General features: G+C 45.0%; 1 protein-coding gene across 3 annotated transcripts in view; it reads left to right on the forward strand.

Annotated features, from left to right (window-relative positions):
* The window catches only part of INPP5F (inositol polyphosphate-5-phosphatase F), a 58,568-nt gene extending 33,401 nt beyond the window's left edge, over positions 1–25,167 (forward strand). The window contains exons 5-20 of one of the 3 annotated variants that reach the window (XM_075612051.1): positions 6,552–6,719; positions 9,065–9,121; positions 9,889–10,090; positions 12,108–12,287; positions 12,735–12,802; positions 13,456–13,580; positions 14,521–14,598; positions 14,791–14,911; positions 15,329–15,457; positions 17,067–17,184; positions 17,912–18,110; positions 18,911–18,982; positions 20,335–20,408; positions 20,787–20,915; positions 21,519–21,606; positions 22,307–25,167. In XM_075612051.1, coding sequence (XP_075468166.1) covers positions 6,552–6,719; positions 9,065–9,121; positions 9,889–10,090; positions 12,108–12,287; positions 12,735–12,802; positions 13,456–13,580; positions 14,521–14,598; positions 14,791–14,911; positions 15,329–15,457; positions 17,067–17,184; positions 17,912–18,110; positions 18,911–18,982; positions 20,335–20,408; positions 20,787–20,915; positions 21,519–21,606; positions 22,307–23,387 — 2,889 coding nt within the window. In that variant the 3' untranslated portion in view covers positions 23,388–25,167. Of the gene's footprint in view, positions 1–6,551; positions 6,720–9,064; positions 9,122–9,888; positions 10,091–12,107; positions 12,288–12,734; positions 12,803–13,455; positions 13,581–14,520; positions 14,599–14,790; positions 14,912–15,328; positions 15,458–17,066; positions 17,185–17,911; positions 18,111–18,910; positions 18,983–20,334; positions 20,409–20,786; positions 20,916–21,518; positions 21,607–22,306 lie in introns of those variants that run through there. The other 2 variants (XM_075612052.1, XM_075612053.1) reach the window with 2 other exon arrangements.
* Positions 25,168–26,451: the final 1,284 nt, after the last annotated feature.

Raw genomic sequence — 26,451 nt, forward strand, 5'->3', positions numbered from 1 at the left:
GGGGCGGAAGATTATGTAGGGGGGACGCGCCCCCTTGGGGGCCGCAAGATTATGTAGGGGGGCGCAGGCTGCGTGCGGGGAAACCTGGGGGCGGGCAGAGCTGTGCACGGGCGGCCGGAAGCTCCGTGCTGAGGCTGCTTCCAGTTCCCTGCTGTGTCTGCCTGCAGAGGGGGCGGGGCCTGCAGAGGGGCCTTCCCCGCACACAGACAAGCCCTCCTCCTCCTGTCTGTTACCCGCCCGTTTTCAGCAGCACATGGGGGGACCTGAGGAGGCTTAGTTACAACCTCCCCCCACCCACCAGGTGTATGTATGTATGTATGTGTGTGTTTGTGGGGTTGAATGTGTGTGTGTGTGGGGTTGAGTGTGTGTTTGTGGGGGGGTGGGGGTTGTGTGTGTGTGTGTGTGTGTGTGTGTGTGTCGGGGGGGGGTTGAGTGTGTGTGTGGGGGGGGGGGCTGAGTGTGTATGTTTGGGGGGGGGTTGTGTGTGTGGGGGGGGTTGAGTGTGTGGAGGGGTTGAGTGTGTGTGTGTGTGTGTGTGTGTGTGTGTGGGGGGGGGTGATTGAGTATGTGTGCTGTGTGTGTACTGTCTGTGATTGTGTGGGTGTTGTGATTGAATGCAGCGGTGCGCAGGCAAAACCTACTTATTTAGGCGGGGCACGTGCGGCAAAACCTGGGTGCACAGACGAAAAAGATGTGCGCGGGCGGGCAGCCGAAGATGTGCGCGGGCGGCCGAACAGAATAGGGCAGGTGGCGGCCACGTGATTCAGAGGTACGGGGGAGGAGCACGCGCGAGCCCTGTGATGTCAAACGCCCCTCCCTCCGGTGTCTGCCCTACAATAACGCTGTGTTGCTGCTCTCCTCCGCTGGCAACCTGCTTCGCTGCGATCCTCTGCGAGTGATAGGGTCGGCTGCCACTATATCAATCATACTATGAATGTACAGATATAATGAGAGGGAAAAAAAAGTGTAAACACTTCCCCACTCGTGCTTGCAAAATTATGCAGGACACCCTGTGCTCATGCTTGGAGAGTAGGTGATGTCACCGCTCTCAGCAGCAGCGTGGACGCAGCCTAATTTTGCAAGAGCGAGCTGTTGAAGTATGTAAGTATTTAGATTGCGCTTACAGTGCCGGCGACGCGACGTCTCCCGAAAACAAATGCATTGTCGCCGCCGCGTGCGCTTAAAGTAAGCGCGACAGGGCAACGCGATTTTTTGAAGCCGGCAATATTTGATTTTTCAGGGGCTGCCGCCTCGTGACAGCCTCTGAACCAATCAATGGCCTGGTCGCCCGCGCCGCCACAAAGCGAAATGCAACTTTCGCTAGTGGCGACCGGTGACATCACGCGTCTCCGTCGCGGGCACTATATGCGCGGCCTTAGACATATTTGTATTTACATTGTATACCGTTTAATAAAGGGTTTTTTTTTTCCATGTGATTTTGATTACATCAGGCAGGGGGAGCCCGAGAAATGTCATAGATGAAAAGGGGGGCTCGAAAAAGTTTGCTCACCCCTGATTAGACTGTGGTGGTCTAGTTTTATGGCCTTACGAATGCTGTTCTCAGTCTCGTGGATGAGTACCCCCTCTCCAAAATCTCTGGGACATCTCATTGGGCTGGATGTCGCAAGTCCCAAGGTCACGTATTCTAGCAACATGGACCATCTGTGAGTGCGGCAGGCCTTCAGTGGTGGAGGGTGGCTTATGGTGTACTCTAGAATGAATCCCTCACTAATATTGATGGCAACATCAAGAAAGAACCCTTTTATATTAATGTGTGTGTGTGTGTGTGTGTGTGATGTGAGGCCGTTCCTTTTCTGTATAACTGAATAGTCTCCCGTTCAGTCCACAAGATGTCCTCCTATGTAGTGATTCTTGCAATTATTGTACTGCATAACCTCCGGGTACGGGAAGGGTCTTGTATAAATGTTGGCATGTGATGGGGCCATAATGGACTTATCACTGTCCCACATCAGTGGTAAGACGTTCTCGAATTTGAAATAATTATTGTTTATAATAAAGTGTTTGAGAATAGATAAGCCAATTTGTGGTCCCCCGTGATGTGGGTTGTTGACGAGCCGTGTATGTGCTCCCTGTGTCCATTGTGACCAAATAAAGTTGCCAAGCCTTGTAGCAGTTTAGGAAAATGAGTGGAATGTTTGCTAGGGCTCCATATCTGGGTCACATATGGCTGGAAATGAAAGTCCACATATTATATAGTCTGCTACCCCAATAAAATGATTTCACTTGTGTACACACGGTTTAGACGACTTGCTGGCAGAGCACATTTGTTTGACAGGTGCCTCTTCACATCTCGGTCAGGCATTCTCATAGTATTCCGTTAACACAAATAGTTTGTTCTGCATAGAGGCAGGGAAAGGAAAGGGAAGGGGGCCTCTGTTACATACAGTAGGGGTGACCTGCCAGTCGGGGTATTTCATGTTCTATTACAGCGGTGCACAAACTGGGGGGGGTGGGAGAATTTGCAGGGGGGAGCGCGCTCTTCCCCATGGCATTTAATTCCGGGGGAGGCGTGAGGCCTTACCTACTGGCAGCCGTGTCTTTGGCGACGTGTCGCCGTGGAAAATGACGCGTGGGGTCATGTGACGTCACGTCGCCATGGCAACGCACGTCAAATGCCGCGGTGGGGTCACATGACGTGTCCCGCAACGTCATTTGAAACCGTGCCTTCGGGGGGGGGGGGGGGCGGGGGCGCGAATGCTGCGGCTCCCAGGAAGGGGGCCGCAGCGTAAAAAGTTTGTGCAACGCTGCTCTATTAAACACTTTTTTTTTTTTAATTGTTGTTTTTTGACACTTTCTGTCCTCTTTTTTTGGGGGGGCTTCAAGGAAGCCTCAGAGGGTGCCTAAAGGCTTAACACCTTTTTGTCGTTGCTATTTTGATGCACGCTGTGCACCAAGCAGCTCACATTATTTCCACAATGGTGACACTTCAGAGTACTGTGGTTTTGATGCACATGCAAACATCCTTGTGACTGACCCCACACATGCATAGTGAGATTTAGATATGTGTTATACTCTGTTGGGGGTGGCCAACTCCGGTCCTCAAGGGCCACCAACAGGTCAGGTTTTCAGGATATCCCTGCTTCAGCATAGGTGGCACAGTATTTGACTGAGCCACTGATTGAGCCACTTGTGCTGAAGAAGTGATTATCCTGAACACCTGAGCTGTTTGGTAGCTCTAAAGGACTGGAGTTGGCCGCCCATGCTCTATATACATAGGGAGGTTTCTAATAACTTGTCCTTTTGAAAGTGTATATGCTGTCAGTATATTAAGTACAGTGACGATGTATGCAGAACATGATGGGCCCACTGACTCCCTGCCCTGACAATCACCCGCTGGGGTTTGAGTTGCGGGAAGATAAATTGGTTCATCCAGGAAGTGACCATAGCATTTGAGACACCACTTTCTCTAGCTTTGTAACATCGATCACCATGGTTTTGCAGCCCTGAGCTACTGCAAGTGCATAGGAAATCTTATTTACATAGGAGGCACGGGCAAGTTATTCATTAAACTGACTTCAGTGTCTGTGTAATAGTGACCCGATGGGGAAGAACCCCCACAGTGTCTAAACAGGCTGTGACTGCGCATGAGCAGCCAGTCTGGGTTTATGCAGTCTTGCCATGGAAGGTTTGTTTAGTTAGCAGAACCATGGTAATTAAGCTTTCCGTGGGCTTCTGAAGACAAGAGCTGCTGAATTAACCTCATGTTTGCAAAACCACAAGTGTAATGGTGAAACATTTTATTACAGTGCATCTGATCTGCAACCGTACCAATCTTCCAGCAGCGTCATGGCTGCCAACGCGCTAATTACACTATTGTTTATTGTATTTAAGTAGGGAGGAGTGGCTCGGTGAGTAATGACGCTGAGTATGAATCAGGGCAGGCCAGTTCAAATCCCTGTGTCATCTCCTTGTGACCTTGGGCAAGTCGCCTCATCTCCCTGTGCCCCAGGCACAAAAAAATGGATTGTAAGCTCTTTGGGGCAGGGACCCGTGCCTGCAGAAATTCTATCTGCAGTGCTGCGTACGATGTCAGTAGGGGGGCTTGCTTGCAGACTCTCTTGTAGTCCGAGTAACTACACAGAGATCTTTGGTCCCTTTAGGGGGGAGTGGACTGACATCTGCTTTGGTTCTGAAGGGGCGATGTTGTTGTTTGTTGTTTTGCCATTACAACAAAAGCCCGAACACAAATGATCTGGTAATCTTAGCGCAGGGACATTTGGCCTATAATCAATATGCAGTGAAGACTTTTTTCTCCTTGCTAGGGAAGCTTTTTACGTATTTGAATGATGCTGCAAGTTTTCCTACTATGGTTCATGGCTTCACAGCATATTGGTTGGGGAATAATGGATCAAGGCGCCACAAAGCTTTGCAATGTAATATTTGCAGCATGTCGAGAAACTCCATGTTCTGATGGTGACTAGTAGCAGTCACAGGTCCGGCACACGGATATTATCATATGTCTCAAGACGATGCATAGTGATACTTGTATTTATTTCTGTATGTCTATATTGCACTTTCCCATCTGTTATGCTGGCTCACTTTTCTGTTCAAGCTGCGGTTTAAAAATAAAAATTCTATTCAATATGTGCAGCAACACAATCCACACAAGTAATTAGCCAAGTTGTTGATCGATCCATTCTTCTGTGATCGATCGACAAAGATTCGGCTCCGGGGTTCACTTAATGGCTGTCACTGCTGCAGAAGAGGACCAAAGATGCCAAGTCCTGTGGGGAAGATCATGTGACCAGGCAGTCACTAGATACAATTGGTGCACTGCTACAGAGAGGGCAAAAGGGGTGTGCCAGAGCCTGTCTCGGTGGATGGGGATGTGGCTTTGTAAATGGTTGCTATAGAAACAAAAATGCTTATTAGATTAGAATACATTAAAAAGTATTAAAAAAAAAATGCTACAAGTATTTTCTCATAGTACAGAACTGATTTATGAAAAAATAAACCCCCACACATAGGTAGGATATTGCTTGAACTGCAGCTTTAATCACTCAATGCATTCTTATTATTATTATAGTGTATTAGTTTTGTTTTCTCCAGCAGCCCTTTCCAACCTTACTCACAGACATAGCATTAATATGCTTGTGTGCAGAACCATATGAATATTTCCATGCTCTCAGCTTAACTGTTTTATTATTAATTTGTGCCCCCCGAGAAGATGTTTTTAAGTACACAGTTTGCAATATAAATAAAATAGACGCCATACAGGTTTAAAAAAGGGTGTAAACTTTTCTAAGTCTGTAAAACTGCACCTTTCATGTGGAATGATATATCTATATCAATTATATGATATATATTTAGTATGTGTGTAGGCTGGAAAATGTAAACCCTTTTTGGAATTCCCCTGGAACCGCCACATAATATATTTTCCTCCAAGCCCCTCTCATACTGACTCCTCTCTTCCCTTGTATGGGAATGTTTCCCATTCGATTTTTGGGAGCTGTATTTGGACCCCACGCATGTCCCAGAGACATAGGTGTGTGTTTAATGCAGTTCTAGATTGGAATGTGAAAACCATTTACAGTATTAGCCTTTCAGTGTATGACCACTGACTATCGGCTGTGTTCTGAGATTATTGAGGGTTAGATAATGCTTTAAGAAAAACAATGCCGACTCCAGTATATATTCATCGGTCATGGGATAAATTGTATGTTCGTTTGGATTTTTAGAAGGATTCTAAGCCCTTCTGCCTCTTAAGGTTCCTGCGATTTGTGTGTGTTTTGAGGCAGTAGTGCGAGAGACTGTATGCACAAGTTCCAGGTGTGCAACCTGATCACCAACGTTACGTTGGTGTAGAAAACAAGTTAAATATTACAAAGAACCCACTGAGGTAATTAACTTCATTTGGTCTTGCATGTGTAGTAGAAAAACAGTGCACACATAGATTAAACAAAATACAAGCACCTTAAAATATATATTTTTACATTTTGTCTTTTAATATATACAGCCGTTGATTACATTTATTGAAAACTACCTAAGCTGCCGATCGATTCATTCGCCTGTGATCGATCAGCAAAATCCTGCTTCCCAGGGTTCACTAAATGGCTGCTTTTCCGTTTCAAATCAATCCTTCAGTCAGTGTAACTCAATAACTACAATGTATTATATTACTAAGGTAACATTATTGTTGCAGTCTCAGCTGCAAACTGCTGGGAATATTGGCAACAAATTATCACAAACAGGAAAGTGTTGCAAAGATCTTGCACTTCTGGGGAGGTGGCTAAAACCTGCTATAGAAATCAAAAGATGCTCAGTATATTAGAACTCATTAAAATGGTATTAAGAGTTTAATTTTAAAATAAAATAAGGTAGTATTACCTAATGCTATGGAACTGATTTATTTGAAAAAACAAACGTAGGATATTGGGTAGATTGCTCTTTTAGTCGCCTCCTGAAGTTCCTTGTAATGGAATTATAACTTTTCTCCCCTTTTTTGTTTCTGGTATCAAATTCTGTGTGACTCTGGCAGCTAAACAAAGACAAATGGATTTCTGTACGTTTCCTTGTGTTTGGTGTTTCAGGTGAAAGAAAGTAAAGAAAAGGAGAAGCTGGAGCGGCGGCTGCTGGAGGAACTGTTCAAGATGTTCATGGATTCCGACTCCTTCTACTACAGCTGGACGTACGACCTGACCAACTCGGTACAGAGACAGAGTTCTGGGGAGAAGAGCCAGCTACCACTGTGGCAAAGGGTGAGTCTCCTCACGAAGAGTAAGGCTACGCTTCTAGTGCCGGCGACGCGACGGTCGCTGGAAAATCAAATAGAGATGACTTCCAGCGATCGGGACCAATCCATCGCTCTGTCGCGCCGCCCTTACTATAAGCGCACGCGACGTCGGCAATGCATTTGTTTTGCCGCAACGTTGCGTCGCTGTCACTGTCGCCGGCACTATAAGCGCAGCCTAAAATGGGCAAGAAGGGCCAGGCTTAACAAGTTGTGGTATACCGAAGGTGCCCTTCAAACCCCTCCAAACCCATCACTTTTGGCTAGAGTGAGGTGTTCTGAAAATGTCCAAACTCGGGGGAATGTCAAATAGTGGAGAGACGGAGATCCCATCGTGAGGACTAGAAAAATAAGTCCAGGATTGGCATCTATAATAATAGTTTTGTTGTTGAGCAAAACGACGTTGGTTTCCAAGCTCCGACCTTGGAAGGCACAGTGGGTGCGATTTTTATATTGCAACCAATGGAAAGTGATAGGAAGTGGGCATTTCTCACTCAATGTTTTTTGTAGGCTTTGGTGTAAGTTGTAAGTATTGGTAGCTGTTCATATGCTTCTCTCCCATTCAGCCCTGTCTTGTAACACTGCACTGCTTAGTGCTGCTGCTGCACATTTACTTGAAGGCACAGAGCCTCCACTCCAGGTCTGAGTCCTGTGAGTTACATTGACATGTGTTGTGATACTATCTATAGTATAATTCAGAAAGTTTGTTTATCTGGCTATACAAATCCACACCCTTAATCCTAGAGCCACCAAACTTGGCATGCTATCTAATAGGATAAAAAGGAAGAGCGTAGGTCGGGTTTTGGTGTTCGGCACATTGCTTCGTATATTTATAGATCTAGATTGAGAAAAACGTAAATAAAAAACACAGTCTGAGGTTATTTTGAAAACAGAATAACACGTGAATTTATTCAAGTCAAGTGCACAACGGAGACAGCTTCAAAACAAAAGCTCTCTCAACAATAAACATGGTATGCCATATATTTATACCCTAAATCCTAAAGCTCCACCCCTTTATGGGGGGGCTTGCACGTCACTAAACATTACCTCATTTTGTAATACATAACAATATTGTATAACTACCTGTCAGCTAAAAACCATTCTGGGGTTAAATGGGATGTGCCTATCCTACCACCTGGTATTTGTGTGAGAACTAGTTTCACTGCGAGAATCTAAGTTTATCTCATGGGTTATCATAACCTTTAGCCTGTTTACACTTTCAATTTGAAGCTGATTGGATGAGGAAAGGTCAATAAATTCAGCTAAGAGCGATAACATTCCATTTTCTGCTTCACACATTTGTTTATACAGAAATGAAACACAGAAATTAAGACTCACAGAGACAAGACAAGATGGCGGATTGAAATATTCACACAAAATGGCTTCATCCTAAATGCTGTTATGTTGTTATGCCAGACCCCCTAATGTCTCAACTTTGTCAAGATATATAGAGAGATTTATAATGTCACATGCCAGATATATAGCCTACCAGGCACGACATCCAGTGGCTAACCTTGCTTGGAGAAATTGTCAATGGCGGATAGGAGGCGGCAGAGGAGACTGGCATCCGGGGGCCGCAAGGACGAAGGAGAGGGTGGATTTTATATGGAGGGTGGAGATGAGGGAGGCCAAGAGCAGGGTCCAGACAGGTTTGCGGGGCTATATAGGGGTCACACAGTTGTTGTGTTGTCAGAACTTCAAGAATTACCTTGAACGTTCGCTACTTTGGACAATCCTCTCCCCTCCCCGGGCAACGCCGGGTAATTCCGCTAATACGTCTATATATCTATCTCCAAGTGTGCTGTTTTGGGCAGCTGACGTCCTGGAGACATGTTCTTTGTGACAGTCAAAGATGTCACCAAGAACAACACGTGGGAAATTATACATTATTGGGTCAGTAAGCCGATGACAACATTCAACAGAGCTGCAACAATCAACATGAGTGTGTCTGAGTGTCCGAATTCTCATGCCTCAAAAGAGCTGATTGAATGTATTGTAGTTGAGAACCCTTTGGGCTCAATGTCCCATTTGAAGTTACTTTGCAGTTCCTATTATATGAAGCGGTTTACTGAAGTTTGGCCATTGCAACATACAAGAGTCACTAGCTCTTACAGCTCACAAACCTTCACCCCCTGCTCCAGATTTTGATATATGTTGTGCAATAGCCACTTATTTTCTTGGAATGAGCCGGTCAAATCCAAATGGTATCTATCTTCCAACAGGATCACGTTGGTGTGTTTGAAGAGACCTTTGCTAAAAGATGCTGTCGGTGGATTGGATCTTGTATGCTATTTTAATGTTTTCCTCCTTCAGGTAGATGACAGGTTCTTCTGGAACAAATACATGATTGAGGACCTCATCAACATAAAGGTAAGATTGATGACCACCCATCCAAAGACGCAGCACTGAGCAGGCACACATTAGTATGCCAGGTCTGAACTTTATTCTCAAGCTGTACGCATTCAGTGGGAATATCCATATTGTTAGGCTGTTATTTGTTTATTTGCCGTCTCACAATAACACCCCTTTTTCAGGTGTAGTTAACTCAGTGGACATCTCCAGTCCTAGGGGCCACCAACTGCTCAGGTTTTCAGAATATCCCTGCTTCAGCACAGGTGACTCAATCAGCGACTGAGCAACTTGTGCTGAAGCTGGGACTGATTGAGCAATCTGTGCTGAAGCAGGGACTGTGATCTACCTGTGCTGACCTGCTGGTGGCCCTTAGGACTGCAGTTACTCACCCCTGAGTCAACTGCAAGTAAACTAGTAATGTCCTAACATGAAGAACTTTCACACAGGATGGGAAATTATAACCACAGTGGATGTGAAAGTATCACATTTATGCCCAATGCGTCTCGCTCACTTCCCGTTAAGCTCACGAGCATCTTTATTGAACATGTTAGCAGTTCACCAATCTATACTTGAGCCTCATGCCCTCGCTTTCTGGGGGAGCCAGGGCCCACCAATAAATTGTAGCCCTCACTCTCGCCCTTGCAACAATATCTAAGCCCATTGGGAAAAAAGTTATTGCCTGCAGCCCTATAGATAAACGATGTAGATATACTCGGGAGTATGCGTGTGATTTTTAAAAAAAATTATTTTTTAACCCTGCGGTTATGCCTTACCCGTTTCTTCAGGATCCCCAGGGGAGTTCCTGGATCCTTCCTGTGATTCAGGGATTTGTACAAATCGAAGAGCTGGTGGTAAATTACAACGAGTCTTCTGACGACGAGAAGAGCAGCCCCGAGACTCCTCCCCAGGAACCTCCAACGTGTGTGGATGATGTCCACCCGCGCTTTATGGTGGCGCTTATATCACGCCGAAGCAGGCACCGAGCAGGTAAGTGTTAAGTAACCTCCCACTGCCATGTCCCCATCAACCTTTCAACGCAAATCTGACCTAACGTCCATCCGTTCTGACATTTCCAACTGACTTATTTTAGTTTTTCTTTAACATTAGTTTAAAGGTGCATAGGTGTATAGTTGTATAGGTACATGAAGTTGCAATGCGCCCATTAAGTTCAACCTATGCTAAATTTAGACGATAGATACTCGGTCCTATATTTGCACTTCTAATATATTGATTCAGAGGAAAGCAAACAAAAACCCCAGTGACGACACATCTAATGATATCACTGAGATTGCAAAAACATTTTGAAAGCCGAATGTCGTTTTCTTCCTGAAACCTAACTGCTAAAAGCTCTGTTGGTTTTGGGGAAATGAAGAAGACTTCTCATCGGTCTGTCTCTACCTCTGGCTTGTCCTCTCCTTGTTGGTGGCAGGAGGGAGACAGAGGGGCTTTGTCTGGAAATTCCCATTCAGCACAGCGATATCACACGAAAGGGACGTGTTCGTCGGAATAAAACCCTCCCAGCTGTCATCTTCCCATATTTACAGACTAACACATGACTTCAAATACTTGGATACTATGTATTTGTTTTATAGATATCTATATTCTTACATGTAACGACCTGCTTTATGATGGTCACACAAGGGCCTGCACTTTTATTGTGCGATGTCACCTTACATATTTTGAAGATTAAAAAAAGGAACATGAAAAGATCTATAGTGTGCTGTATTATTTAATGCAGCAACACCCTGTTTTTAGAATAGAGGGGGTCCCCTGGCACAGAACCGTGCTCTTCCTAGCTCCACAAACTCCCCCCCCCCCTCACCCCCCGACCCGTACCGTCCCATAGAGAGATACCTTTTATAATGTGCTGGTAAAATCAAAGCTGGCTACTGACATTGGGGCTCCCTATTGTCTCATGGGTGTGAGGCTTAGAAGTGTGTGTGTGTGTGTGTGTGTGTCTCCTCTGTATCGCATGGTAAATACGCCGTTGACATTTATTATTAAGTCTTATCCCCCGTTTGCTTTGATACATTGATAGCAAAGATGCTGCTCTGCTTCTTTTTATTGATATATTTACATATATATAGCGCTGGCCATGTACGCCGCGCTGTACATAGAATTGTGCAGGCACAAGGAGTCCCTGCAGCGCAGAACTTGCACTCCTGGTGAGGCACAGGGAGATAAAGTGACTTGCATGGTCACACGGCGCGGACACCACTACATTTGTACCCGGCTCCCCTGCTGCAAACTCAGTGTCGTTATCCGAGTCGTTCAGCCCAAGTTTATTAGCAGACGTGCCTGACTTCTGTGCAGATTTTCCTTGGGTATCCTTGGTACTCCATGCTGTCATCCACCATTAACCACCAACAAGATGATGTGTAGAACAAGGGTTATTTGTTATTGGCAGCGAAATGTTTAACGGGACTTCCCCCGATTCAGTATAAGTGCAGCGTTCTTACTTTATTTAGTTAAAGATCCTAATATTTATCTTTTCTGGAATATCTCTCGGGTGTCGCATCCAATGGAAACATTTTTATGGCTTTAATAATGAAACTGGCCTGCTCTGTCTGCTCTGTCTGCTCTGTCTCCTCAAGATAAATGAAATACTTTGGGCAAAGCATAATCATGTTTACAGGGAATTCAAAAGACCAAAGAATGTTTTGAAATGGATTTCTTTGTTTTATCGGACAGGGAACATTCCAAACATTGGTGCTTTTTATCATCTGAAGTTTTTTCTTGGAAAGACTAAGCATGTATAATTAAATCACAAATTCCAAAACAGGTTCTCAACTCCAGTCCTCAAGACCCCGAACAGATCAGGTTTTAAGGATATCCCAGCGTCAGCACAGGTGGCTCAATCTTCAACTGAAGCTGGGATACCCTTAAAACCTGACCCTTTTTTTTGGGGGGGGGGGGGGGGGTGGTATATGGAGATTTTGTGTGTGTGTGTGTGTCTGTCTGTCTGACCTATAACCAGTGTATCGGGTGCGTGTTCTGTCCCCAGGCATGAGGTACAAACGCAGAGGAGTGGATAAAAGTGGACACGTGGCAAACTACGTAGAGACGGAGCAGCTGATTCACGTGCACTGCCACACCTTGTCGTTCGTCCAAACCCGGGGCTCCGTGCCGGTGTTCTGGAGCCAGGTGGGGTATCGGTACAACCCACGGCCACGGTTGGACAAGGGTAAGTTTGCATGGCCAAAGAACCGTGGTGGTGGTGGGGGGTATACAGGATAACACGTGGTACATTTCTAACACGTACCTTTCTTTGTTTTGTGCCTGCTTCAAATGTTCTATAGCATGGGTGGCCAACTCCAGTCCTCATGGGCCACCAACAGGTCAAGTTTTAAGGATATCCCTGCTTCAGCACAGGTGGCTGTCAGTCTGAGCCACTGATTGAGCCACCATGCTGAAGCAGAGACTGATTAAGCCACCTGTGCTGATGCTGGGATTCCCTGAAAACCTGACCTGTTGGTGGCCCTTGAGGACTGAAGTTGGCCACCTTTTTGTTCTATAGTAATTTGGTGGGCCATGTTTGCGGTGCTATTCTTGTGATAGAATTTGCAGTGGCACTTTTTGTGTGTGATGATTAATCGGGTTGTATCGTTTCCTCTTCTCTCGTCTCCTGTAGTTGAGAAGGAAACAAGCCAGTATTTCTGCTCGCATTTTCATCAAGAACTTTCCATTTACAAGAAACAGGTGGGCTTCCCGTTCATGTATAAGCAGTTCTTGCATTCTTTGCATGTTTTGATACTTTAATGCAGGGGTGCATGACATTTTCTGGAGGGGGCGTGGTGCTTACAGAGGCCTCGCGCTCTTCTTCCACACATCATTTAAATAAAATGCCGGTTGGAGCGCCAGTCCTCTGTATGCCTCTTATTCTCTCCGGCGGCTTCTGGTCGACGTGTCATCATGACAATGCGGAGTCAAATTACGCCGTGACGTGAAATGATGCCGCCGATGCCGGAGGAAAGTTAAGGGGGTTGCGAGCAGGAAGGGGGGGGGGGGGGCGCAAACCAAAAAGTTTCCGCCCCCCTGCTTTAATGGACCAATGTAAATGTTCTAAATATATGTAAAAAAAAGGACCATTGCTAAACATGTCTAAAGGAATTCTGTTGAAGGTTTTTTTTTTTTGCTTTCTTATGGATATTCCTGTGATCTGTTATAAAAAAAAAAAAAAGTTTTCACAAGGAAGTGAACCACTAAAGTTATTTGAAAAGTGAAGTTATAATAGTGTGACACCACCCTGAGAATCGGTATCTTGCATTACGTTACTCCCAAGTTGACAAGTTTTAGTGATTTAAATATACATTCAGTTGTAGTCCCTTCATCTGTATGTACATCCCGGGCAGGTTCTCATTAATCTGGTGGACCAGGCTGGCAGAGAGAAGATAATCGGGGATGCTTACCTGAAACAAGTGTTGTTATTTAACAATCCCAGCCTCACCTACGTGTCCTTTGATTTTCACGAGCACTGGTAAGCGTTTTCCAGAATTGTTACCCTCTGGTGCCAACATTCTTAGTTAAGACACTGCAGTTCTCTTTATAACTTTTGTGTTGCTTGCTTGGTGGATAAAGCAGAGGGAAGGTTTGCACTCTCCCCAATGTTAACGGCCTAGCTATTGGGTGTGTCAAGATACATCTGGTGCTCCTGGTCTTCCATTCAGTGGCGTACGTGGGCTGGTAGAATCCACATTTGTTTCTCTCCTCTCTTTCTCTTTCTGTCTGTCTGTCTCTTTCTCTTTCTGTCTGTCTCTCTTTCTCTCTGTCTCTCTCTCCTCCCTCAAAACACACACACACACACACACACACACACACACACACACACACACACACACACACACACACACACACACACACACACACACACACACACACACACACACACACACACACACACACACACACACACACACACACACACACACATATATACACACACACACACACACACATATACACACACACATATACACACACACACACACACACACACACACACACACACACACACACACACAGCCTCACCGCTCTCCTGCCCATGCTGCTTCCTGCCTCTGCTTGGCCACATCCCCCAGGCACCTGATGCCGCCTCCTGATTGGCTGCTTTGGAAACTGCTCTAGACACTAGAATATCAAAAGCAGTGGGCACGGTGACGTTGCATCTATTCCCCATTTGTGTTAGTGGGATGGACTTGGTAATCGCTCTGGGTTGAGTATCCTTTGCGAATCAAGCACTGAAATAAAAGACAGACTACCAACTTCTTCTTGTGTGCTTTGGCTTTTCTCGGTATCTACAATTTACTTCGGGCGCTACAACTATTAGTGTAATGCCGGGATTTTATTGTAAATATTCATTAGATGGGTATTTTATATTTCTGATAGTGTTTTGTATTAAAGTATCCAATTTTCTGCAGCCGTGGAATGAAGTTTGAGAACGTTCAGACTCTGACAGATGCCATCTGTGACATTATCATGGACCTAAAATGGTGCTGGTGAGTATACGAGTGTTGGGGAGGTACGGGTACTACATGTTCATGGAAAGGACTTATTTTCGCTGTCTAATGAGTTGCTGACAGGATACTGCTGCCTTTTTGTTTTTTTTACACTAATGAACTTGTCTGCTTAGCGATGACAGCAGTTTTATGTGGGACAGATATGTGACCTGTCTCCTGTCATCTTGGAAGGGTGGATCAGGCTGGTGTGATCTGCAAGCAGGAAGGTATTTTCCGAGTGAACTGTATGGACTGCCTAGATCGTACCAATGTCGTACAGGCTGCTATCGCAAGAGTGGTCATGGAGCAGCAGGTAATGATCCGGGAGGCACATCAATGAGATAATGGCATGGCACAGACCTACCTTCCCATAGTGGGAGCCTTATTGTGACATGTCACAAATACTTTCAATACAAAGTGGGCAGAGAACGTGTACATTTCCAAGGACTTCCATGTTTAAAATGGCCAAAATGGGTCTGGAAGTAATCTTCAGTCCTCCGCACCATGATTCAACCACTAGTTTACTAATTAGTGGAGAGCCTCTATAATGATTAAAGTATATTTTCTATTGCTGGTAGTGGACTTTCGGTCATGTCCCAAGCATAAGTTCCTTACTTTGTAATGGGATACACCATTCTCTTTTAAAAGCTGAAGATAGACTTGGCAGGGTATGCTTGGCAGACAGCCAGTGCTATTGAACTTCTATTTCCTTGTGTCTCTCTCTACCCAGCTTAAAAAATTAGGTGTGATGCCTCCGGAGCAGCTGCTGCCAATGAAATGCTATCGCCTTTACCAGATCATGTGGGCGAACAATGGCGATTCCATCAGCCGGCAGTATGCTGGAACCGCAGCGCTCAAGGTACGAGATTACAGGTGTTGTGGAACATGAACGTTACACCTCAGGTTACGGGGACTCTGTATTCATTGTGTTGTGGGGCTCCCATTCTCAGCCATGCATTTCACATCCCTCTTGTACGTGTGAAGTTGAAGCTGCTGTTGCCTATGTCTGGGGGCTTGCAAATGAGCATGCTGCAGGGATTAGCATCAGCATACCCCGATACCCTTTAAAGCAGGGGTGGCCAACTCCAGTCCTCAAGGACCACCAACAGGTCAGGTTCTAAGGATATCCCTGCTTCAGCACAGGTGGCTCAATCAGTGGCTCAGTTGAAAAAATATATATTTATTGGCACACATCCATAGCAAAATGAAGGGAGTGCTCTGGATTTGTGCCAAGAAATAAATTTTTTCACGATTTCTTGTGCTCCCGCTCTTCTTTGTAATTTGCTGTGCACCGTCATCTTCTCCTGTTTGGCTACTGTATACACTTTTTGAAGTCTGCCTGGAAAACAGCTCTGTGCTGCCTGTTGAGCTGGAACAACTTGGACTAAACAGCAGAGATGTGAGAACTCCGCTACAGGCGCTGGGCCTTTGTAATATAAATTAACAAACGGATGGTAAAATAAAATTAAGGTGGTTTTTATTTAAAGGGAAATACACTAATCTGTTCAGAGTTACTTTTTTTTGGAGAGAACTGTACCTGTAATGCTGAAGTCAACACCCACATTAATCATCTTAAAGGGGATTAGTGGCAGGAGAGCAAGGTGTTAAACCGGGCGGGTACAGTAAAAGCTCGGCCACAGGAGGGCTGACCGTAAACTAAACACAGGGGTAGGACCATCCCCCCTGATGGGTATAGGACTATTGAGGGTGTTTCCGTTTTTGGGTCCCTGCATTACTCTCTGAATACGCTGGCACAATCGTACATGGTCTTTGTCAGGGAAAAGGCTCAAACTATTTTGTTGGATGTTTGAACCCTGCAATGTAAATATTGCATGTGTGCCTGGCATCAATGCACTGCAGGCCACTACAGCAGTGATAGTTAAGGGCCTGGCTAAGGGAAGTCCTTTAAAAGACTATTTGTGAATCACAGATGATCCATGTGATATTTCCATTGTTTTACTTTCTAATCCCCTTTAACACTGGAGACTGATCTCAAGAACACTCAGACTGGAACAGAGACGTGTTAGTTTCTGAGCAATGTTTTTTTTTTTTTTTTTTACCAGTACAGACCCATAAGGGCCCTTCTTACCTTCTGTACCAGTATATTACTGTTGTCATGTTGTTGTCCTGACACCCCATTGTACTGGGTCTCCAAGGCGGACACAATAATAGGTTGGCACATCCCAAATAACATTTTTGAGTGTGACATCGACTATGAAGATCTTCACTTCCCATATTTGATGTGGGAATGTCCACTCGCTGGTTTCATTTCGCGCCTCACTATATTATATGTGGCCGTTGAGCTTGGCTTTGCTTGGTTTCTCTGCCATTTGATGCACCTGGAACATGGAAACTCACTCTCGTGTGCCCTTCTTTTTCTCACTTTTTCTCACGTGTTGGGGGTTCATCACGACACTGCTTGCGGACCCCGTTTTATTTATTTGTTTTGCTTTTGACCCATGTTCCAGGGAGACTTCACACGGACCGGTGAGAGGAAGCTGGCTGGGGTGATGAAAGATGGAGTCAACTCTGCAAATAGATACTATCTGAATCGCTTTAAGGATGCGTACCGGCAAGCGGTGATCGGTAAGAGAACAGTTCATTGACCTCCATGGGCAGTGATCGCGGGTAAATGCTGGTCAGTCATTCAATATTGGAGATTACTTTGCTATAGGTAAAAACTAGTATTCATTATGGTGATGCAATTCACTGTGTTAAGGACTATATGCATTACTCCATTTATGTGTGACTTCCAGACCCAAGTGTATTTGCCTAAAATCACAGGGGTGTATGAATCAAGGCAAAAGCGGTGCAATACTGGAACAAAATGGCACTAAATGCATTTAAATAAAAAAATACAAAATTTCATTTATAACATTTTTTTTTTAAATTTGATATGATGCAATTTTCTTGCCCCACAAAGGTGCCCCTTTTGCTTATGATCCATGCGCGCCACGTCACCGTAACGGAGTTGGCAAACCGCAGCGGTGTAAGGGATTTTGTAGGTGGTGGTGCATTCACCAAATACTTAGTAGCAAAGCTAGTTTTGCTTTTTTAAAGGTTAACTTTAGGGGATTTCTAAACCTACTGAGCAGTGAATAATTATAGAACAGCGTGGCCATGTCATTTCGTTAGCCAGATTTTCCTCTCTTGCAGAAACACTATATTACTTTTGCTCTAATCTCTATGGTGAAGGTGTTGATATTCCCTTTGACTCTTGGTGTCAGGTGCTGTGTTCTAGCTTGGAAGTCATTTGATTGCTTGGGGATTCTCCTGTTGTGCTTCTGCCTTACACCCTGACTTTGCTCGGCAGATCTGATGCAGGGGGTCCCCGTGACTGAGGATCTCTATGCTATCTTCACGAGGGAGAAAGAACACGAAGCCCTGCATAGGGAAAGCCAGAGGAACCACCAGGAGCAGATCAGTCAGCTGCTGCAGAACTACATGCAGATGCTGCTACCAGACGATGAGAAGTTTCATGGAGGCTGGGCGCTTATAGACTGCGATCCCAGGTCTGTGCCAGGCAATAGCACACACCAACAACAAGTTCATGTTTCTAACTGGGGAGGGGGTCAGAGGTCGTGCTAGAGCAGGGGTGCTCAACTCCAGTTATCAAACAGGTCATATAGTGGAGTTCTGACCCCATGCCACAGGAAAAATAGGGGCTCCCAGCCCTTAAATAGGAAATACTCTAGCACAGGGGTGCTCAACGCAAGCCCCCACAACAGGTCACGTTTTCAGGATATCCCAGCTTCAGCACAGGTGGCTGAATCAGAGGCGGTCTTCAACTGAGCTTGTGATTGAGCCACCTGTGCTAAAGCTGGGATATCCTAAAAACCTGACCTGTTGGGGGGCTTGCGTTGAGCACCCCTGTGCTAGAGTATTTGCTATTTAAGGGTTGGGAGCCCTTATTTTTCCCGTGGTATGGGTCAGAACTCCAATATCGATGTATTTTCTGTTTTGTGAAGAGCCTCCAATCTCGCTTACTTGGGCCAAATGATTTGTAAATAATTATTTCACAAAGGGTCCCTGTTGTTCTGTTTTTTTTTTAAATGTGCTAGTATTCTAACCTTTGTATAATGATGTCTAACGAGGTTATACCCAGTGCTGGCCCTGCAGCCGATTCCTTTTTATTTATTTATTTTTTAATTTTTTTAAAGTATTTCTGAATTAATTATTTCTTTTGCATGGTAATACAGCTCCTGTGATGGAGCCGTGGTTAATATTTGAACCGTTTGGTGTTAGAGCCGGCACATGGACATTGGATTAGATCTGTTGCAAAATAATTGCTGTTCCCTGTCTGTCTCTGCAGCCTTATTGATGCCACGCACAAAGATGTGGATGTCCTGCTGCTGCTTTCCAACTGTGCCTATTATGTTGCCTAGTAAGTCAAACCGATGCTGACTATCCTGCTCTTCTTTGTATAGTTCCCCGTCTTGTCAGATTAATCCCTAGCAGCCACACCTCCGGGTGCACTGTTCTGCCTCTTCCTTGTATAGTTCCCCGTCTTGTCAGATTAATCCCTAGCAGCCACACCTCTGGGTACACTATCCTGCTCTTCCTTGTATAGTTCACCGTCTTGTCAGATTAATCCCTAGCAGCCACACCTCTGGGTACACTATCCTGCTCTTCCTTGTATAGTTCACCATCTTGTCAGATTAATCCCTAGCAGCCACACCTCCGGGTACACTATCCTGCTCTTCCTTGTATAGTTCACCGTCTTGTCAGATTAATCCCTAGCAGCCACACCTCTGGGTGCACTGTTCTGCCTCTTCCTTGTATAGTTCCCCGTCTTGTCAGATTAAACCCTGGCAGCCACACCTCTGGGTGCACTGTTCTGCCTCTTCCTTGATATTTGGCTGTATTCCGTGTAATTCCTCGTCAGTTTATTTAAAGTAGCGTTACTTCTCTTGTAATGGGTTTGAAGCAGAGGGTCTTTGGTGCTGAACTGCAGTCATTTCAGACACGGGGACCCCCGCTTCCCGAGATACTTGCCTCTAAAGGGGCTGGGCAATTGGAATGTCTAACAGTCTCGCGGGCCAATAGGAAGCCGCGATGTAATCCCTTGTGAATTCCTATTGGCCCGCGGGACCTTAAAACTGATTTCAGATACCAGCATCATCGTCCGATGTAAGTATCTTGGGGGGGTGGGGGGTCCCCAGAACTGAAATGAGTGCATTTTAGCTCCAGAGAACCCCTGCTGCCCCTTCCCCCCCCAAAGGGACAGCTCCTTTAAGCCCCTGTATCTTATGGTGTGCTAATAAATAAACATTTTTTTCATGGCAGAACAGATGACCTGCTTAATATATACAGTAGGCTACTTTTTAATGTGTTATTTGTGACAGTTTTTGTTTGAGGAAGAAAACAATGATAAATAACTTATTACATAGTGGAATACATAATGTATATTTTATGGGATTCTGCACACTAACTATACATTATTTGTGCAATAATAGTATCCAACTCTTATTACACTTTTAATAACATTGATATCATACCAGTTTTATTTAGAAATGAGCATTCTTCACCTGGGTATTACCTATTTTAATTCAGTTGATGTCTTACTCAGGAAAAAGCCTCCAGATTTGTGAGCTTTTGATTTAAATTTTTTTTTTTAAGCTTGTTAAAATGTATCAGAGAAAAGAGAAATGTCCTGTCCTCAAATATACGCAGTGATGATTACAGTCTGTAGGCAGAAGGTATTAATGGTGCTCAATGTCTGCCTGCCCCAAACAGCTATGATGAAGAAGTTGACAAAGTGAATCAATATCAGAGGCTGAGTTTGGATGACTTGGAGAAAATCGAAATTGGTGAGGCCCCGTTACTGTGTTATAGTTGATCTTAAAGTGTTTTAGTTTGGGCATAAGTTTAGTCATTAGCGACACTCTGGCCAACTACCACATACTGCCCTCAATCTGTGTTTTGTAATCGTTTACCATGCTTAGTTGTGACAGGCTACGTCAGTCCTGGACAACGCAAGAATACAACTTATTTGACCAAGGACTTAAGTGTTTCGCAGAACTTGCCTGAGCGTTTATTAATTGGCAATGTTTTGTGTGGCAATTCTAGTAATTTGCTACCAGTTAATTTGCTGGTTGTGGACTAAACCCAAATCGGCGCGGTGTGACAAGCTCTCCCCCCAGGAAGTGGCATGTTTTGTTGCATCGCTTTTGCTCTTCTTCTCTCAGGTCCTGAACCTACTTTCTTTGGGAAGCCCAAATTCTCCTGCATGAGGTTGCATTACAAATACAAAGGGAACAGTGGCTATTTCCACACCTTGCGAGCTGTGATGCGTAACCCGGAGGAGGATGGCAAAGGTGAGAAAATCCCGCGCAGCACTTTCCCTCCTCCTAGGGCTGCAGGAGCGGCTCAGCGAGTAAAGGCTCTGATGACAATAACACGGAGTGGGAAACTGGGGAGCCTGGTTCTAATCCCAATGTCGGCTCCTTCTGGACTAGGGCAACTCGCTGTATCTCCTTGTGCTTTAGGCACCAAAGTCATAGATTGCAAGGTCTCTGTAGGGACTTGTGACAAGAAAAATTATTTTACTGTACACTGATCTAGTTGGCTGAAGAGATGGAGTAGTTGGTCGTTTACAATTACTATTCGCTGCATTATTTACCATGTGGAAAGATACTGATTTAGACGCTTGCTAATCCGCGCCTTCCTTATTTGCTGCCCTTTTGTATGTAAATGTAATCTGGCAGAGGATTTTCAGGTGACCCACTTACTGAAGATACAATTTGCTTGCAGAATGTGGGTTGTACATCTACTTATCAACCTGTTCCCATCCGGTGGTTATTCATGGTGTTTTATTACACATCAGAGCAACCTAAGTTGCGTTCACTTAGTTAGGCGCTAGGGGTAATTAAGTAGCGGGCAGTATGAAGGGCTGGCATGACTGTCTGTCTGTCTTGCAGATACACTTCTGTGCATTGCGGAGATGCTGCGGATAACCAAACAAGCCATGGAGGCAGATGTGCCGATCATTGAGAAGAAATTGGAAAGGTGAGAACAGCACTTAATACTCTATATATAATCAAACCGGGGAAACCCTTAGTGCAGGGGTGGGTAACGCCAGGCCTCGTTTTTAAGGATATCCCCGCTTCAGCACGGGTGGCTCAATCTTTGAGAGATATCCTTAAAACTGGACGACTCTTGAGGACTAGAGTTGGCCACACCGTCTTAGAATATATTTATTATTGCACTATGTACAAAGAACTGTCTTGTGTGCTCTGCCATGTTTTAGAAAAGAAAGTTATACAGGGATATACCAAATAAGAAAACATGGGAAGGATGTTGAACCAGGGAGTAATTTCATTGCCCGCCAGGAAGGCGTTTATTGTCCCCTTATGAAACAGCATTGGATGATATGTCACTGGGGTTTTTGTTTGCCTTCCTGTGTATCAATATAGTGTAGCTACAAAGATAGGATAAGTACTTGTGCTGTAAATTCAGCATAGGTTGAACTTGATGGATTCTCCCCCCCCCCCCCCCCCCAACCTCATCAACATTCTGTTTGGTCTGTAATGGGCGGGACCTGACAGCAGTAGTTCTTGTAGTGGTGTTAAAAGGTTAAGTGAGGTTTTTCTTTCCCCCCTCTTCATGCTGTAGCTTGTTAATCCTCAGGAGGCCACAAATAAAAATTGATGCTTTGTCACTGAACACAGGTCTCTAATTTTTTTTTTTTAAATTTTTTTTCTCTCAGAAAAAGTAGCAAACCCCATGAAGACATAATGGGCATTCGTTCCAAGAACCAGAGACTGGGGCTCAACAGCATGGGCCTAGCCCAAAGCAAGAACTTCCTAATGAGTAAATTTTCCTCCCTGAACCAGAAAGTTAAACAGACCAACATTGGGAGCTTACGCAAGCTAGGGACCTTCAACAAGACCGAGGTGAAGGGCTTCCTCAAACCCAACCTGCAGGTCACTCTGTGGAAGTCTGACAGCAGCCTGGATAACCCTGGGACAGAGGTCAAAAGTCACACAGAATCCGACTTGGAGCTCTCATCAGACAGTGATTCTTTCCACTCAGACGACTTTCTTCCCAAGTCCGATGATGATCGGAAGCTGGCAGGTTCACTGGAGAACATGGGGCAAAGTGACTATGTGCTTCCCAGCTGTGGGATCATTGCATCTGTTCCCCGTCTGGGCAACCGCTCCCAGTCTGTCAGCAGTGCAGAGCTCAGCCTCCACATTCCCACAGAAATCCACATCACCCGGTGTGAGGAGCCTGCTATCAGGGATCCCTCCCCTGAGCAGGACAGTGTCCTCATAGAGTTTGGCACCCCTGTAGATGCCTACTGCCACCAGTTTATTCATGACGCGCAGACCAAAGATGGCAACCTGAAGGAGGCTCTTAATGAGGAACACAGGGACCAAGAACTATCAGGCAATAAACTCCCCAGAATTGAAACGAACACACTGGAGTCCAAAGGAGAGCAGCTCCCCCGGCCTTCTCAACTTGACATGGCACTTAACAATATGGGCTCCCAGTTGTTGCCGGTTGAGCCAGTGCAGCCCTCCAAGTCTGGACAAACGAGCTCAGGCTCGGCTTCTGCACCTTCGCCAGCAGACAGCAATGGCAACCGTGCAGTATCACCATTTGCCAAAATCCGCAGCTCCGTGGTCCAGGTGGCTAATATAACTCAAGCCGGCCTGACTCAAGGGATCAACTTTGCAGTGGCGAAAGTACAAAAGAGTCCAGAGCCAGAGGCCGCTCATGCACCCCAACAAAACAACTTTAAAGAGATGTTCACTCAGTGCCAGACACGCATAATACAGATCTGACTGGTGCTGGGAACGTTTACTGGAACAGTAATAATGCATCAAAATCCAGTCCTAACCCCATCACTGCTAGAGTACAACACCGCATTGTGTTAAAATGCACACATGGCCACACTTGCAGTAAATGTGGTTAAACATAGTGCCTGGCTGGGGCGGGGATCAAATACAGAAAATTATGTTTACAATTATTATTTTTTGGTCTTCAATATCTTTCCAACATTTGTACTTTCCTGGCTCTGCTGGCAGTAACACTGGTACTTTCCTGGCTCTGCTGGCAGTAACACTGGTACTTTCCTGGCTCTGCTGGCAGTAACACTGGTACTTTCCTGGTTCTGCTGGCAGTAACACTGGTATTTTCCTGGCTCTGCTGGCAGTAACACTGGTACTTTCCTGGCTCTGCTGGCAGTAACACTGGTACTTTCCTGGCTCTGCTGGCAGTAACACTGGTACTTTCCTGGCTCTGCTGGCAGTAACACTGGTACTTTCCTGGCTCTGCTGGCAGTAACACTGGTACTTTCCTGGCTCTGCTGGCAGTAACACTGGTACTTTCCTGGCTCTGCTGGCAGTAACACTGGTACTTTCCTGGCTCTGCTGGCAGTAACACTGGTACTTTCCTGGCTCTGCTGGCAGTAACACTGGTACTTTCCTGGCTCTGCTGGCAGTAACACTGGTACTTTCCTGGCTCTGCTGGCAGTAACACTGGTACTTTCCTGGCTCTGCTGGCAGTAACACTGGTACTTTCCTGGCTCTGCTGGCAGTAACACTGGTACTTTCCTGGCTCTGCTGGCAGTAACACTGGTACTTTCCTGGCTCTGCTGGCAGTAACACTGGTACTTCCCTGGCTCTGCTGGCAGTAACACTGGTACTTCCCTGGCTCTGCTGGCAGTAACACTGGTACTTCCCTGGCTCTGCTGGCAGTAACACTGGTACTTCCCTGGCTCTGCTGGCAGGAACACTGGTCTAGGTGCAGACTGTTTTTGCTTTTAAAGAAGCGGACACTACTTTGGCCTTCGGTTTTTAATTTAATTGGTAAAAGGACCAGCAGTCTTATTTTTATAGTGCTATTTATTTGTAGATTCTTTGTCCGGTCATGCTGAATATTATTGGGGTATATTCCTCTAAAAATGATGTGCACACAAGGGAAAAAAACACAATTGTTTCAGTTGCTGTCACATTTACTTTTATGTAAACGTGATGGACGTCAAAGTTGTTTTGCTGCTGTATTCCGCAACACTTTTGGAAACACTGGTAGATAATGTGTTTTTGGTGCCCGACAGCTAGACCAGTGATATAGGGCAGTAGAAAACGGCTGGTTTATAAACTATAGTACAGTGCTTCTTTGGCTTCATCCGCAAATAGGAACCACAACCTCGCTTAACCTTTGTAGTAGAAATCTTTTTATATAGACAAGATCTGTAATCACTGCACATTGGTACTGTCGCTTTACATATAAACTAGAACTGCTGTCCACTGACTGAACTCTATGCGATGACCTCAAGTAAATATATATATATATATATAGCATTTATAGGCAGATGTTCCCAGATGTGGTATGTGCGCAGATACAGTGGTCTTGTGGATTAGTGCATACACTGTACATTAGCAGCATATAAACCTATATACCTTTTTCGTGTGGTTGTTGCCTGCCCTGCACTAGTGAATCTTCAGTTGGTTATTTATTAGCGGTTGACTTTCAACACCAACCTATATATTTTTTTATTTGTAGTGTTTGATCAGGAATGTGACTGTAAAAACCATTTTAATAAAAAAAAAACCTGTTTGATGTATGGTATGAATCTGCTTCACCAGAACTCAGCTTCATAGTAAGTTTGGTTCTCACTTAACTGATGGGACTTTAGTCATGTTGCAGCCATTGTACAAGAACCACTTCGACACTTAAGGTTGACTGTACGCAAAAAGACTAAATTAGAGGTTAAGTAAGTGCGTTTTTGTATTAGACTTATCACACAACACACTGTAGTTATTTCCTTTAGCCTATAGTAGTAATGTGGTCTGCTGTAGATGTCATGTCTGGAAATACCATTTACATGATCCTGAAACACAGCTGTATCCTATACTAGACTACTTGGCATCTGGGAGAACGTGCGAGGAGGCTACTACATAGTTATGAAGAATAGCTGTAGTGTCAGCTTTGGTCTGTGATAGAAACACTTGACATCAGTGTCCCACTAGTTTCATATCCATGGCACTGCAGGTGGCGTGTGTGCTTAACTTTGACATGATGCAGCATACAGGTAGTTACTGTTCCATCTTCTAGTACATGTTTAACTACATACATGAGTAACAAACAAAGTGTTTGGGAACAGCCTCCCCTGCTCTGCCTCCATTTCAGGAGGAACAATTTTACATCTTAAACCCCAGCTGCCCCCCTTATTTAAATGAACATTTCATGTGTTGTCCATCATGCTGTGCGTGTCCTTTACTAATCATGCCAATCAATTCTTTGAGGCAGAGCTCACAAGAGAAGGTGGATGAATTAGTGGGCAAAGTTACACTAGGTTAAAAATGGTAAACTAGTTATAAAATCAGTCCAGTTTTCTTACCATGACACATCCACAAACAAGATCTCTGCTTGGTGGAGTATGTGAATTTTACTCAAAGCCGGCTGCCCCCCTCAGTCACACTTTACATATTGGAACTGGAGGGTTTCCTCAGGGACAAATGGTCATTTTAGGAGGTCCACCTACTCAGAAGTAGTTTGCGCCACGATGGTAATGGTAGGGGAGATGTTTTTCCCTCTGAAGGACCCCAAAAACATGCACTATTGACTAGTTAAAATAAGATGTCAAATGTACCTAAGAAACGTTGGATATATATAGTGGGATGGACCCTATGTGTAGAGAGCTGGATGGATAAATGAGTAGGGTAAAATCAAATTAATTGCTATGTGCAACAATTAAAAGAAAAGGGGGCAGGCATAGAACAGATAACCACAAGTGTGCAGGAGGAGGAGAGATAACAAGGATCTGTATAACCCGATATATAGCAGAGGTAGTCTTCTGGATGAGGGGTGGGGGGGGGGGGGTGAGCCTCCCCTGTGCCGCTG

Source organism: Ascaphus truei, chromosome 8 (assembly GCF_040206685.1).
Source record: "Ascaphus truei isolate aAscTru1 chromosome 8, aAscTru1.hap1, whole genome shotgun sequence".
Taxonomy (NCBI): Eukaryota; Metazoa; Chordata; class Amphibia; order Anura; family Ascaphidae; genus Ascaphus; species Ascaphus truei.